The 15,957-nt window shown below is 39.2% G+C and overlaps 1 protein-coding gene across 1 annotated transcript; it reads right to left on the bottom strand.

Annotated features, from left to right (window-relative positions):
* Window positions 1-320: 320 nt before the first annotated feature.
* Window positions 321-8,183, bottom strand: LOC143292476 (proliferating cell nuclear antigen-like). Its single transcript, XM_076602790.1, has 6 exons — window positions 7,249-8,183; window positions 4,827-4,924; window positions 4,153-4,220; window positions 2,724-2,868; window positions 1,537-1,710; window positions 321-872 (listed from the first exon to the last, which is right to left on the bottom strand). Exons 1-6 carry the CDS (start codon window positions 7,467-7,469, stop codon window positions 793-795), a joined length of 786 nt encoding a protein of 261 aa, XP_076458905.1. The 5' UTR covers window positions 7,470-8,183; the 3' UTR covers window positions 321-792.
* Window positions 8,184-15,957: the final 7,774 nt, after the last annotated feature.

The raw sequence follows: 15,957 nt of genomic DNA, 5'->3' as shown, positions 1-15,957 counted from the left end.
CCAAACCAATATGTAGTACAACATGAAACACAAAGAACTTACTATTTTCATTAATTTTCGGTTGTGAAAGTGAACCCTCGCCCCCTTCAACATGCCATTATGGAAGAAATGTTCAGCCATCAGCTAGTGCACACTGATTCCAGTTGATGTTACTGCACCTTATAACATGTATACACCAGATGAAACTCCACTCAAATTTCATGTACTATCCATTATACCTGTAGTCCCTTTCTGTCTACTTGTACTTATAACTTTACTAATAAAATACATTTCCCACTTGGCAAAAGCACTTGAAAATAAGAGAGGAAAAACAGACGAACTCATATGTAAATATCCTTTAATCATGAACATGACAGTCATATGACATGACTTAGAAATATGCATTGATGAAATTATATTACATGAGTGGTGAACATGTACACACACATAAAAATGTCTGCTGACATCACAGGTCTAACATTCAGTTCAAGACCTGTTCCATCACCAAGTATGGTGCACTGCAAACAAGGTGTTATTTTTGCTAGGTAACTGGGAACATGCTTCCACTAAGCCAGTCGTTTCCACTGCAGTGGCTGGTTGTGGGGTTGCAGCCACTGCTATTCGAAGGGCGACCTGCTGAAAGTTGAATTGTGAGTGGCTCCACTGCTGTTTGAGAGATCTTTCTACAATGGTTGGAGAAGTAAACTAGTAACACTGCTACACCATATTGTCTTTGTGAACCGGTTTTAGCAAGTGCTGATGTATGAAATGTTCAGAGCAGACAGGTGATGTATATACTGTTGCTCATCCACTTCACTCGGCATCCTGATCCTCAATCTTCGGAGCTAGGTAGAAACGTAAAAATCCCATGTCAGCAATCTTGTACTCCACCACTGAAACAGACACAAACCTGTTGCAGTAGATACATAATGGATACACACTCGGTTATCTAATCTATAATCATAACTGATACACTAACTGTTACCTTCTCATATACGGTCAAAACTGTCAATAGACAAAGTCGCACACACACATATATATGTTGTTTTTTTTAAAGAGAATTTAAAAAGAGTTAGACCCAGACTTTCAATACACAAACCACCATGGGGAATCAAGCGTTAAACAGTTCTCTTCACCACCCAAATGACCCCTCACAGAGTCAAGATTTTTTTTGATTTTTTTAAATATAAATCATAAGGAATTTACAATCTAGATAAGTTGAAACTGAAACCAATTTTGTAAATGAAATTCAATTGATCACCATATCTTTCTGAGATGTTAGGTGAAATAAATCATCCAACTTATCTCTAGAGATTAGAACAAGTTTATCAGAACTGATAACACCTTTTTTTTCTCTCCCCTTTTCTCATTTGTGCTGGATGATTATTTCTTTGAAGAACTGAAATGAGTTGTAGATTTTTTTTTTTTTTTTTTTTTTTTTTAAATGTTAGTGTTCAGTTTTGCTAAGACAGTCAACGCAATCATGCATTAGACAAAACAATGTCTTGCCACAAAACTGCCTACTAGAGTATCAGGGCAATTTCACCCAAACCTTACCCAATGGAACATCCTGGGACATGGACAGGGTGACCTGCGGAGACAGGGGTGTTGCCTTGGTGAAGAAATTCAAGTAGCGCAGGGCAAAAGTGAGGCACACTGCCTGGTTCATCTCCACTACAACGGCCTCCTCCTCTTTATCAGTGCTGGAGGTCTGGGCCAGCTTGATGTTTCCTGTCAAGATAATTCCCTGGTCAAGTAATGAAATTACCAACATGGATGAAATCCCAATTATCAGTTTTAGTCTGAAATCCTAGTATCAATTCCACAACTGTGCATAAGAATTAAGAATTGTCCATCATTCTTCAGTTGAGACTTCAGTCTCCACTCTAAGGAATCACATGATTTAGTCTTAAAAGCTTGCTTCCCTCCTTTGTGTGTGTGTGTGCGCAAGACAAGACAACAGTAGAGATACTCATCCATTTTATATGCCAAACCCAATTCAACGAGGAAACAAACGAAAACATTTTACGAGATGTAGAAAATGAAAAGCATCTCTGGAGTTAACTCTTGATTACTCCTCACATCATTCAGCTGTAAACTGTAGTGCTTTGCCCTGACAATTTTATTTTCTCATTCACTTGTGTCAGGGATATACAATAATGTTTTTCATAAATCATACTTTATCCCCTTTAAACTCAAAATGCACTTCCAACAACACATTCTAAATTGTAACGAAAGCCTTGTTTGAGCAGATATAACAAATGTATGCAGGCAGCCAGGTCTACTGCAGTTACTAAATGAAAATCACTTGCCGACTGCATACACTGCAATAAAAAGGATCTTGAATTTCGAAGAAAAAAGATTAAAAACAGACACTGTTTACACAAATAAGTCAACAAGGTTTTAAGAAGGCTTGTATAAACATCATGGAAAAGGCAACCAAAAAATAAGGCATCTTAATTTTTGACAGGCATGAAAAAAGTGAATCATTTGAGGACATTCTTTTTACATACGAGAAAAACTTATATCTTTCAAAATAGAACACATTGTATAAAGCCTTTCTCCACATACTTTTCAACAGCTTTTACTTCTTATTTGTGTATTTTCTTTACATGTGAGACCTTGTGAAAAACAAGCACGGCCAGAAAACTCATATAACACAAAGTTCTTTTTGTGACAATGAAATACAAAACTTTCAATATCTACTCAAGAAAGTGCACTTGTCTCAAACAACAAAGTGTTACCTGTGCCTAGATCTCCACTGGCAGAAAACTTGACACCCTCCTTGGTGCAGGAGATGACTACGGAATCCCCAATCTGACTCAGATCACGACAAATCCTCTGAAATTCTCCTGATGGAAGCTTCACAACAGCACTGTACTCCGTGTCCTGGAACAACAAATTGTCAGTTTTAAATCACAGAAACTACATCTTTTTCCTTTCTTCTTTTTTTTTTTAAATTTTATAAATACTATAGGTTATGTAACTGAAATGATCTTGCAGAAATTAGAAACCAAATGATCAAGGAGCATGACAACTTTTCCAAGTTTTAATATGACCTACTGAATAGATTAAATGTCCTGCACGAATGATGGTTCCAAAAACTTTTTACATCAGACTTAGGGACCCACTCCGAATGGCTTGGCCACCAACTTTTTCAAACAAAAAAATGAGAACCTGTGAGCAAGATCTCTGCACATCTAAGGAACAGTTGTAGGTCTGTTTCCAAGTGCCTGTTTGCAAGCTGTTGGGAAATGCTTAGCAACAATGGCTAGTGCCTGCCTTAGTCTCCTTTACACTTAAAAGCAACCGTACTGTTGCCCCTTTAACCCTTTCACTTCCATAACCATCGGTGATTTGTACAAAATAATCACCACTTTTTTTTTTTATCACAAAAATTAAAATCATGCTCGTAAGTTGTAAATGTTTTCCTGAAGAAAAATGAATGGAGAATATAATCATCATAACTTCAATGCTGAGAATGGAGCAGATATATATCATCATAACTTCAATGCTGAGAAGAGATAACTCCCAATCAGGGGAAGATAACAGCTTTTATCTGGAGAGCTTCGCAGTAAATGAAACCCCCAAAATGAAGGTTTCAAGCTAAAATGTTTGGGTTTTTTCTATACCCACTTCTGACACCACCACCCTCCCCTCCCCATCCCCTTCCTGTTGATGTACCCTGTAGTATGCAATCATCATCAGGATAACCAGAATCACTTCAGTTGATCAACATTACATTACTTTCATTTTCAATCACATTTTCGTAGTTGCTTATGTCAACGTTGTACGGAAAATCAAATAAAATTCAGACCACCTCTTCTGTACTGTGCGTTCTGGCAGCCATGTTGGCACACTCAACAACTTTTCAATTTATTAACAAAAACTGCATCAAAATAAAGCCAAAACTTGCCGAGCAATTGTTTCTAACACACATCAAGGCAGTTGCCATTTGCAAGGGAGGTAAGCATATGCAAAGACTGGCTGGATACCTGATTGTGCGATTATCTCCAAACCGCAGCTATATCCACGGTCGGAAGTGAAAGGCTAAAAAATATATTTTAAAGAGTAAGATTCTGTAACATAATAAGGGATCAGTCTGCACACTTTACACCCCATTAAAACTGAAACTCATAAGCAATGCACATCTTTCATTAATAAGTTACTTACTGGTATCCCAAGATGTTCTGTGTCAAGGTCAATCAACTTCATTTCATAGTCTGATACTTTTTCTTGATCTGGAAAAACAAAAACACACAAACACCTTTTTCTAAGCCCATGTGACACTTAAATTTTTGTTTTTTTTTAAAGTTCATCACAACACTGATTATTCAAAAAAATCATTCTACTTTTATACTTGTATCAAAGTGTATGTACATATAAATTTAGTGGCTGTATGCAAACCTCATTGGCTTTTTATTTGTATGTTATTAAATAGCAATCAAAATACTTTATAAAGTAGTGTATCTGTCACCATAAAATTAAAAACTTACAAATTACTAAGGTAAAACTGATCAATACTTAAATGAGTGTAATAAAAGTATAACAACACAAACTAGAAATGGCCTTGACAAACAGCTTATTTAAACTTAAATCAGAAACTTCAGCCTTCCTTTTGGCCCAAACATCATGAATAACTGAATGAGCTCATTTTTCTTGTAAACAGAGAATATAAAGCAGTTACAGAACAAATGAAAATCCTAGATTAAACCAATAATCTTTTTTTCTCTCTTTTTCTGTGAAAAGTGGATCAGTGCTTTACACAATCTGAAAATGTTTTTTTTTTAAAAGAAAAAATAATGATACATACTTTAACTTTACTGATCTTACTTTAATCAACTCACTTGGGGATTCAAAGACAAAAGTGACAGTGTCTGCATTGTCTCCTGCCTTGATGGTGATGATGTCATCATTGCCAGCACATTTCAGAATCTTTGACATGCTGCAACATACAACACTGGTATTTTTGTATGCTGCCTTTCCCTTTACTTGAAAAAGAAACTATAGCTAAAAAGCTAAAGGTAAAAATTTCTTACAGTTAAAAATGTTTTGGAGAAGGATCAAAATCTATCATTCAAAATTCAGAGTATGCGGTGCATACATAAATAAAATAAACATGTAATCTTGTGTGCAAGTATACAATAAATGTAAAGACCAGATTTTGGTCATAATAGTTGATATAATTATACGGCACTTTGAACTCGTGAACAACACAGCAGTATGTATCACTGGCATTTTGCAACCCATGATTATTTAGTTACACTTAGCACTGATTACAACTCAGTATTTCTTGCTACTTTAAATCAAAGATTTCCATGAGGTGCTCATTTTCCTTACTAGTTTTAGGCAGAGTAAGGTAACATAACTATTTCCAAATTAGCTGTTTCCATCAATTACTGCTGACAATTACATTTCTCACTTCATGTTTAATGCAGAATGGCTTCCTCATCCAACACAAAAAGGTTTCTAAGCCATGCACTAAGACTGCCAGACTGGCATGCTAATCCAACGCAAATCAGTTTCTTACCCAAGAACTGCAGTCTATTACTAACTTTGCCCCTTCCAAACCAGGGCTAGAAATTCCCTGAAAATGTTCAGCAGTTTTGTTTAAATCTACATGTCTTTTAAAATGTCTGCTAGCCCTCCCTTACTAAAGAGATTGTTAATAGACCAGTAGAGAGTTCTGAACTTTCAGAAGTACATCCCGTGACCTGTACACTTTAAGTTAACTGGCTCTCCAAAATTGCGAGCAACAAAGGCGATTGACAGAACGTGCAAACCAGCAGGCTTCTTTTTTCACCTTTTTTGGTTCATATTTTGGTATGTGTGTGTTTGTTTTTCTTTATGCATACAATGGCACTTCAATGCAGTCTAGTTGTAGCAATGGAGGCTATCAACTGAATAAATAGAGGACAGCACATCTGCTGTTTTTGTCCATACTGATCATCTTAGGCATTACTCCATATTTCAAGTAAAAGATGCACATGCGCAAGATTCAAGATGGCTGTGAAACTCTCCAGTTGTCTAGGTAAAAGTAACTTCTGATATTGCACTGACAAGTCAGTTGAAGTCCTAAGCATATAATAGACTGCTGGAGAGTTCCATGCTTACATGATCTATGCACTCATAGTTGACTGGCACTCTGAAAGTGCAAATTACAAAGACGATCAAGAATGCCAGAACATGCAAAACAGAAGGCCTCTTTTTTTCTTTTTTATTATTATTATTTTAATAATATGCATACTTTTTTTACAATGGTACTTATTGGACACAGACTGGTTGTGGGCATGGTGACCATCAACTGAAGAAACGGAGGACAGCACGTCTACTGCTTTTGCTTATGTTGATTGCCTTAATCAAGCACTGCTTCGATTTTGAAAAAAAGAGATGCGCATGTGCAAGATCCAAAATGACCATAGAACTCATCCAGCAGTCTGTTACTGGAAAAGAATGACACAGCAGTCTGTTAGTGTTACTGGAAAAGAATGACACAACATTACTTTGTGACGTTTAAAGTTCACAATTTCCAGAGCAGGACAACACAAACTTGGACATGGTGACTGCTCTGATGACAAAGCCAGTTGGTTAAAATGGTTTAACAATGGCATACTCGAAACGTGTCTCCTGTCCGAGACAGAGATAATGGGAGTTGATAGAACATTTCAACACACACCTTGACCCTGTGAGACTGCTTTCTACTGGATTTCCATTCCCAGAAAAACTGGGATGGTGTGGAACAGAGGGAAGTTTAATCAGTCTTCACTGTAGCAGATTACTGTCATCCTTTCTTTCTTGATCTTTTCTTCATTTCTGCTTTATTTCACTCTAAATGCAATTATCACATGTTATCATAGGAAAACTAGACAAGTCTCCCTATTACAATAAAAAGGTACTTTTTGTTTGGCATTAAATGAGACAAATTACATACAAGTACTTGTTAGCAATCATTTAAAAGTATTTTTTTAAAGTATTTTTAGCTCTTCATTTACGCACTAACAGTACATGATGGTCCAAGTCCCTTTTCGTATTATTAGGGGGAATGGGAGGGGGGGTTTCATAACATGTCATCTAAAGTAATTCTTTAGAATGAGTACATGCACACGGGGTGAGTGTCATTAATATGTCAGTGCGCTTGTCACAGTGTCAGCCAAAGAAATGAGTGTGTGCGCGCGCGCAACTACTTATACGTGCCTGTCAATGTTCAGTGCAAGTGAATCAGAATATCGTGGACGTCTGCGTGTGTGAAGTTTCCCGTGCTGTACGTACCTGGGCAGATTGATTCCCATGGCAAGGTTCCTATCACATCTGAAAGTGTCAAAGCCATCACTTCGTAAACTCAGGGAGACCAAGCTGACGTGAGAGCTGTCCATGGCCTGGAGTGTGATCCCCGTGCTGGAGCAGTCGTAGATGGCATCATTCAGCAAATCTTTGATCGCTTCCAACACTTTCTTCCACAGAGAGCCTTGAACGAGACGCGCTTCAAACATGGTTGTTTTCAAGATGCTAAGTAGCGATCGATGAAATGAATTACGGTGTGCAATAAACTGCTGTTCTTGCAGCGTGTCGTAACTAGTGGAAAGACCTGTGAGTGCCGATCAGGCGCGCGCTTTTCTTGGCAGCACAGTCACTCCCGCCCAATATTGCCAGCAGACGGCGGGAAATACCTCTAATTTCTAACGCGATTGGCTGAAAGAGCGGAAGTACATAATACCATTGCAGTGAAATATTTCCTTCCTTTGGTTGGTCAAAAAAGTGCCCAACCGCTGTCGCACTGTAAAAAGTTCGATCAGACAAAAACCGTGAAGCTCAAGAGAAGGAGTCATGACGAATTTCAAAGTTGCTGGCACGTCACGACGAAGAGTCAGTAGCATAATGATTATGCCCAACACCATCTCTTTAACCCGGTCCTGTATGTGGTAGGGGCATTCTTGTTACAAAGCAAAACAGAACCAGGACTTAAAAAACAAAACATTTTTCGACTGTACTCCGTCCTTGTATGTGATTAGAGTTGGGGGAAATCGTTTTTAAAGAGGAAATGAAAACAACCTGTAATCTGTTTACTGCCCAGAAACAATCAGAACACACACAGCTGTTTCTTTTTTAAATTCGTTTATTTATACTGGTCTCCAGAATAGACATCAAATACAAATACTCATCCCAAACATAGGAGAAAAACAATTTACATTTATTAATTCGAAGATTACTCGCTCTCATTTGATATACTCCATTTTTGCAGCATCTTGACTTTGTTGCTCTTTTACATTCTGCTTCTGTAATGAATTTTATCAGTGCCAACGAACATTAACTTTTTGACTTGTCTGTAATCCTGTGGTAATCCCTATACTCTCATTTGATGTACTCCATTTTTGCAGCATCTTGACTTTGTTGTTCTTTTACATTCTGCTTTTTGACTTGTCTATAATCCTGTGGTAATCCCTATACAGGGCAACAATCCACAACGGAAACAAAGCCATTTTGTCTTTTTGTGGTTCTATTACATACCGTTTATAACAGACACCAATCTCTTCTCATATATTTGGTTCTCCAAACATGACATAAAACATGTATGTCAAGAACCTGGAAATCAGTCACTGATAAGTGTAAATCACCCTTCTCATCCCTACCTCTGTCAGCCTTATGAACCTGCCTGTACTAAAAGAACACCACAAATGAATTGCCTCATCACATGTGTTCATATCTGAGCACCCAACTAGAAGGCTCACCCATGTTCTTCCACGTGTCCTTAGTCGACTGCATGTGAGATAAACATCAATATCTCTGTTGTCTTCCCGATATGCAGTGTCTAGATCCGAACTGCTGCTGTCTATTGAGGTGTGGAATGTGCTGTTTTCATGTTCCATATTTCATTATTTGTGTCTCCACTATTAGGTGGCTTCTGATCCAGTAGTCAGGGCTCAGTGTCCCATTTCAGCCTGGTGGTGTATCCTTAGGAAAGACTCTTTCACTCCCATTATCCTCATTCCACCCATTAACGTTAACCAGTTTCCACATTATCTGAACAGTACATATATACTGGTATGACTTAAGAACAGCATGGATCTCTTTTCAGCCCATCTTATACTTTAACGAATAACGGTGTCTACATTCCAAGGTGACCATTGGTTATATGTTCTGTGTTCTTACATAATCTATTTTTATGTATGAAAGGGGGTGACATGTATCATTTCTTCAGCTGAAACAGTGCTCAGTTTGTGGACTGCAGAATTTCTGTCCACACCTTTGAATTTTGGTGCATGTTTTGCTTATGTTGCTCGTCTTATGTTTGTAGTTTCTATTGCATGCATTTAAAAGAATCTTTTATTAAATTATTACATAACACAAAGGACAGAATCACATACAACAGATGACAGAAAAAACAGTGAAATGTGCATATTATGTTGAGAGTATCAACTATGATGTTGTCATGGACATTTACGTAACTTTGTTATGAATGCATTTTACTTTCTGGCATATTATTGCAGAATGTGTACAACCTTTTACCCCAAATTAAATTAGGTGTTGGTGACAGGCACATTGTATCTACTGGTAATATCAGTATTTTGCAGACATTTTGTTCTCAACAACAGCCATATTGGCTGTTCACGCAGGCAATAACTTGCAGCCAACTTAACAAGTGTTTTAACTTAAAGGGTGAAGTTCATTTAGAGTGGTAGAATTGCATGATTTGCCTCCATAACTGGTGCTCAGGGATGGTAGCTTTGACTTGTTTTTCTTCACTCTATGCAGATTTACATTCATAATTCACATGAACAATTAGTTTTAACAAACAGCTGCAGTAAGTGAAAAGAGACATAAAACCATGAACAGTTATCAGAATGGTTCAGAAGGTTCAAAATAGAATGTGTAAAAGTACCAGTAATGTGGAATTTGGTATGCATGGTTTTAATTTCAGCTCTGTGTTCTGTTGTATGCCTGTATTTCATTTGTAAGTTAATTTCCTTTGGAACAAAGGGCAATTGTTTGTACAGTATCATACTTCTCATAATATATACCTTTTTTTGTTCTTTACATGTGTTAAAATGTGGCTTTTACTTTAAGTCAGTTCAAAGGTTTTTCCCAGTCCGGTTCTTATTGCCTGACTGCATTTATTTTTGTTGAAAATGACTGGGTTCCTCAATATTTATACTCAGTTAACCTATTCAGTGTCAGAGAATTTTGTATTAAAAAGACAAATGAAAATAATATAAAAGATTCACTTGTGATACACTTAAAAAATTATAAAAATAAAAAATAAAAAAAATCCAAGCTTTTTATGTATTGAGTATAATTTCAAAATGTAATGTTTAAGATGAGAAAGATCAGTTTAAAGCAAATTAACTCCCCTAGCATTACAGAGTAATTTCCCTTTTTTTACTATCTGCACCAAAACGTTTGCAAAATAAATAAAACTTCCATGCTTAGCAAAAGCAGTTCCTGTTTGAACAAAAAATGATAATAATGACTGCTCTAGCTGTTGGGTCAGAATATCAGATCAAAGTGCCAAGTTTAGAGAATACAAAAAATATAAATATAACAGTAAATGCAGTTTGCATATAATTAGGATTCATTATTTTTTTGTGCCAATCCCAGAGGTGCAATATTGTTTTAAACAAGATGACTGGAAAGAACTGAATTTTTCCTATTTTTATGCCAAATTTGGTGTCAAATGACAAAGTAGTTGCAGAGAAAATGTCAATCTTAAAGTTTACCACAGACACACACACACACACAGACAACGGAACACCGGGTTAAAACATAGACTCACTTTGTTTACACAAGTGAGTCAAAAAGTGCTCTCCCCTTGCCAGGAATTTGGAAGATTCGGGGAAACTTTTTTTTTTAATTTTTTTTTTTTTAAATCTAGCACAAAACTATAGGAGATACTGAATGAAAGTAAACACTTTTGTAAAGGAAAATGAATGTGGAATCTAGATAACTAGTTATTAAGGCATTTCAAAGTGAAGATAATTTTATGCATTTAAAGAGTATATGGTAGGTGTGTGTAACTGCAAACTGTAATTGATTCATATGGATACTTATATTAGCACCTATCCTCGGTCAGAGACCAAGCTCTGAGCACTTTACAAACATGGGGTCATTTGCACAACAGGCTACCTACCTGGATAGAGCGGACTGATGGCTGCCACTAGGCGCTCATCATTCACTTCCTGGGTCATTCAATCAGATTTCAACCACACACACATAGACAGACATGTAACATCTTACACAATCCGTTTTTGGGGGTGTGCATGCTGGGTATGTTTTGGTTTCCATTATCCACCTGACATTGATTACGTGCATATTTGATCTTCTGCTTGCGTATACACACAAAAGGGGTTCAGGCACTAGCAAGTCTGCACATATGTTGACTTGGGACATCAGAAAAATCTCCATCCTTTACCAACAAGGTGCCGTCACCGAGATCCGAACCCAGGACCCTCAGATTGAAAATCCAACGCTTTAACCATTCAGCTATTGCACTCGTCGAATGATTCGCAGACCACCCCACTTTGGAGCGTTCTTAACAATTGCATTTCACAATTCAACGTCTGCTTTGACCTTTTTCTAATACCTTGATGAATATCCATTTCCAAGAACCAGTCAAACATCAGCTATTTCTGGCTATTTCCATGCTGTTTCTTCTCTTCACACACCACTGCCAACCAAGGTTACACACATGCTCTCAAAATCCTAAAATCAATGAAAGCAAGTTGTAGGACTTGAATGTTGACACAGTTTGAAATAGTTGATTTCATTGGATATGTTGAATGCACATTACCAGTGCTGGGAGAATATAAGAAAGCATATCCGTGACAGACCAGAACGTCAGTTTTCACAGGAATCTGCAAAATTGTGTCGTTTCCAATTAGACTATATTTTGACGCGAGTCTATTTGCAAACGATGCTGCACAGTTATTAAGCACTCTCAAAAGGTGTGTTTGTGTGTGGTGTGAGTGTTTGAATGTCACTTTGTGTGTGTGTGTGCATGTGTGATCAAAATCAACAAAACAACAGTCTGGTGTGATGTTCCAATATGTTCTGCCTAATGAGTAAAAGACCTGCTTCTGTTATTGTCTCCATGCACCCAAAGCCATCGTTCGCAATTAGACTTGCCCGTTCGCATTTTGATTTACCCTCAGGCACCCCTGCTGTTTCAAACGTCAACAAAACTTTGAAAAGAATGTGCAGACAAACTTTTCCTGGTGCAACCAGTCACAGAAAGCTGTCAAAAACAAAAGATCTGCGTTTGACTATCGTATGACATGTCATCTTTACAGTACACATGTTGAGCTTGTTGCTTTGACTGGATCATTCACAATTAGGCATACCTACCCTATTTCCACCTCCCCAGAATGACACACAGAAATACAACCAAAAAAATGCATCTGGAAATAGCATGCTTACTATCTGGTTATACCTGTAAAAGAAAATAAGAGAATAGTGGCTATAAAAGACCCGTGACTTGCACAACTTATCCCGCCAATCTGCAGAAACCACTGTTGGCATCTTATAGGCACTGAATGGGTTAAGTATCACAAGAATAATACAAGTCAAGGAAATATAGGACTAAGCACACCAAAAGGAAACTTTCTGTCTAAAATTACGTTTAAAATTTAAACATACTTGCCGTGACCCAACTAGTGCAGACTCCGGCAGGGGTCTGACATTCCTGCCTGTGCAAACTACTATCCGCCTATGCGGAGAAAACGAAACTACGGCCGATAACCTCCCCTTTGTCCCGCTGGCTAGCGCCCTCTTTTGACGGCAATATGCCATCACCAGCGCAGCGAGCAGGGAGAACAGGAAGCGGGGAGGACGGGAGGGTCTTAAATTTGGGTCACGGTACGTATGTTATTTAAACGTAATTTTAGACAGAAAATTATCTTTTAATTACACATACTTAACCGTGACCCAAGTAGTGCAGAATAGCGTGACAAGGTGGAGGGCTCGCCTGTTCTATTGTCTGTGTGCTGTGATGGCCTGTTGTGCAACTACCACAGAAGTGATGCCTCTTAAGCCATCATCCCGAAGGCGTGCGACGTCTCTCTGGTTGAAGTCGATGAGCCATCATCCCAAAAGCGATAGATGTCACCTAAGGATATTGGTGCGGGCAAAGAAGACAGAGGTCCGCAGCTGTATTGTGGGGGAGGTCTGTGGACCACAGCTGTGCTGATAAATCTAGGGCAAGGAAAATCGGGTCGGTGGGTTGAATCCACACTTTACTGAGAGCCCTTTGAATCAAAGGAAGGTAAGGAAACACGTACCCTTATAGGGTTGTCTCATTTGAGCGACGTTGAGCGTCAATGCAAGCAGTGCACATGTGGTTTGATCTGATGATTCCACATCGGATGTGGGCCGATAGTGGAAGTGATTTTTGTTTTTGAAGGAAACTGTGGCACGAGACAGAGGTATGTCACCATGTTGGGCTTGCCTTAGGCATGACAGCCAGATCTGTAGAGCTCCTCCATGCGAGCTGACAGGCAATGGGCGCTCCCCCCACCACTTTTTTGTCATTGCCAAAAAATGACAGCACTGGTATGCTGCCTATGCATAGAATGGCAGACATTTGGCAACAAAAGACTTGATGTCCCTGGTGTCTCTGTGACAGGGTTGTGTAATTGCCCAGGTAGGTATCATCACGAAGGGGCTTACGGAAGGCTTGGTGGCTTCTCTACCCGAGTGTGGCATGTTGGAGACACCTGCAGAAAGTTGATCTGACATACGTTTCCAGTATGGCCAACTGCAAAGTGAGAGCTGTATTATCAGTGGTTTCTTAATTGCAAAGGGAAATCATTTGCAGCTTAGCCTTTCATGAATGACTGTGTCTCTCAGACTGGAAGTCAAATTGCACTGGGACTTAGTGCTGTAGCCTTCGGCCTAACTAGCCATTGGGATCCGTCCTAAGGCCCTCTTGATCGAGGGACCGGGGATGCAACTTAGGCAAAACACTCTCTACTGGAAATTGTATAATCGAATTCCAGCCCGAATAGTTGGGACAGCAGTTGCCTCCTCTGCTGTTCTGATGGTGACTGTCGTACACGACTGATTATCATATATTGTTCCTAGGACACCAATCAGCATGGGTAAATCAGGAAACAGCTGCTGTGTGCTTGAGGGATGAAGGTGTCCACCATGCAGGTTATGTTGCAATGTAAGGGAGCCGGAAAGAGTTGACGGGGTCTTGTGGTGCAACCATGTGTCTGAAAGACATGGTGCTTGCTTCCGAAGTGACAACAAAGTCATCCTCTGACAGGCCCTTGACTGAAGGCTGGGGCTCCATGATGGGATAGCCTGCCTAGGCTAGAAACCCCTGGAAGTGTCTCATTGGAAAGACAGTGCTTGAGAAGGAATGGCCATCTGTAACCACAGCAGTGGTTGTGTGTTGAGGCTGAAAGGATCGGGCAGGGAAGACCAAGTGCAGAAAGTGCTTTCAAACGCCAATTGTTTGAGACGTTGATGCTGGATCTCTGTTCAAGCAAGGTGATGTGGCGAACTGATGTGCTTGAATGCGGCATCTGCCGTGCTGGTATGAGTGGGCAGTAAGGTACACCCCTGTGGCTAATGGACGGTTCATTGTGCTCTGTGAGACGCATCCGTCCTCATCAATATGCCTTTCTCCCAAATGTAGAGGAAAACAATTATGACCCAGGCCTTCTGCTACTAGAGAGGAGTGGAAGAGATGGGCTTAGGGTGATTGTCTTCTGCCCAGTGGGCAGAAATTTGGGAATCAAAGATTGACACCTCTTCATGGGAAGGCTGGCTAGGATGTAGGGCCCATGTGGAGCTGTTCTCACAACCAGTGGTGCAAACCAAAGGTTGTTATAGGCAAGGGGGGGAAGAAGGGATGCCTTACAAACTGGGGAGGAATGAAGGGCATGTGTGTCCGGAGTGGCACCTCTAAGTTGGACTGCCTCATCCCTCCTTGTGTCAAGTTAGGGCATCTCCAGCCCTATGGTTGATTGTTGTAGGCAAATGAGTTGGATTGCCTTGTCCCTCCTTGCGCCAAGAGAGGGCATTCTTAGCCCTGTGGGTGGGAAGGGGGTGTGTGGGTCTCTAAGGACCAGCCACTACTAAAATGTGAAGGAGCATACATTCAGGCGTGAATGAGGCAGTTTTGTCTGCGAGTGCAGTCGTCCTCCGAAAGCAAGGTAGGGATGAATTTATGAAAATGAATACATACATGTGCAAAGGGATTATAAACTTCCATCAACTCAAGTAATGATGTCAGAAATATGCCAATGACAAGGGATCGAAACACAAGAAATAAGCGGATGCATAAGCATACGTGTAGCGTGCACAGATATAGCCAAGTAAATGGGTAAGTGTGCATAATCAGTAATAGAAAGGAATCTGTTTATGCACCTAAATATGAGATGTACATACACATATGAATAAAGTGCAAGTACGTAGGTGCAGAGAGTTCAGGGCATTGTGGACAGAAGGCCGCAAATGCAAGTGTGCCTATATTGCTATGTAGGGAATCTCAATGAATAGATGTCAATGAATAGAGATAGAAATATAATTGTACATGTTAATAAGAAAGTTGTCTGAACCTATCCCATAAGCGCACACGCATGTGTATTCTGAGGGATAAGTATACATCTATAAGTGAATAAATGTGGCAAGATATCTCATAGATATGTATGTATATGTGTGTGTGTGTATTTTTTTTATTTTTTTTAAATATATATATATATATATATTGTGATTGTTGATTGTGATAAAAATCAAAAGGACAGAAGGGGAAATATTGTGATTTATTTCCCGTTATTGTGTATCACAAGAAGAGAATGGTAATAGGACTGGTTGCCTGCAGAGGGCTGTGTGCCTCTGTGGGGGATGAAGAACCCAAAAGTTCAGTCGCCAATAGCCTTAGAAACAGCAAGAAAGGTGCAGTTGCTGTGCAAAGTTGTGTAAAGTCCATGAATGGGCATGAGGACCCAATGAGAATTCGAAGAAACATCGTTGGTGGAC

The sequence above is a fragment of the Babylonia areolata genome, chromosome 18, assembly GCF_041734735.1.
Source record: "Babylonia areolata isolate BAREFJ2019XMU chromosome 18, ASM4173473v1, whole genome shotgun sequence".
Taxonomy (NCBI): Eukaryota; Metazoa; Mollusca; class Gastropoda; order Neogastropoda; family Buccinidae; genus Babylonia; species Babylonia areolata.
Note: the sequence above shows the minus strand (reverse complement) of the source record. Positions and strands in the feature narration are given on the sequence as shown.

Bases quoted from the DNA above. Each gene is read 5' to 3' on its own strand.
- LOC143292476 (XM_076602790.1), bottom strand. From the start codon at position 7,469: ATGTTTGAAGCGCGTCTCGTTCAAGGCTCTCTGTGGAAGAAAGTGTTG. The intron at 4,221-4,826 runs GTGAGTTGATTA...TTGTTTTTCCAG, and splicing joins TTTTGTCTTTGAATCCCCAA to ATCAAGAAAAAGTATCAGAC. The intron at 2,869-4,152 runs GTAAGTAACTTA...TTGTTGTTCCAG, and splicing joins CAGAACATCTTGGGATACCA to GACACGGAGTACAGTGCTGT.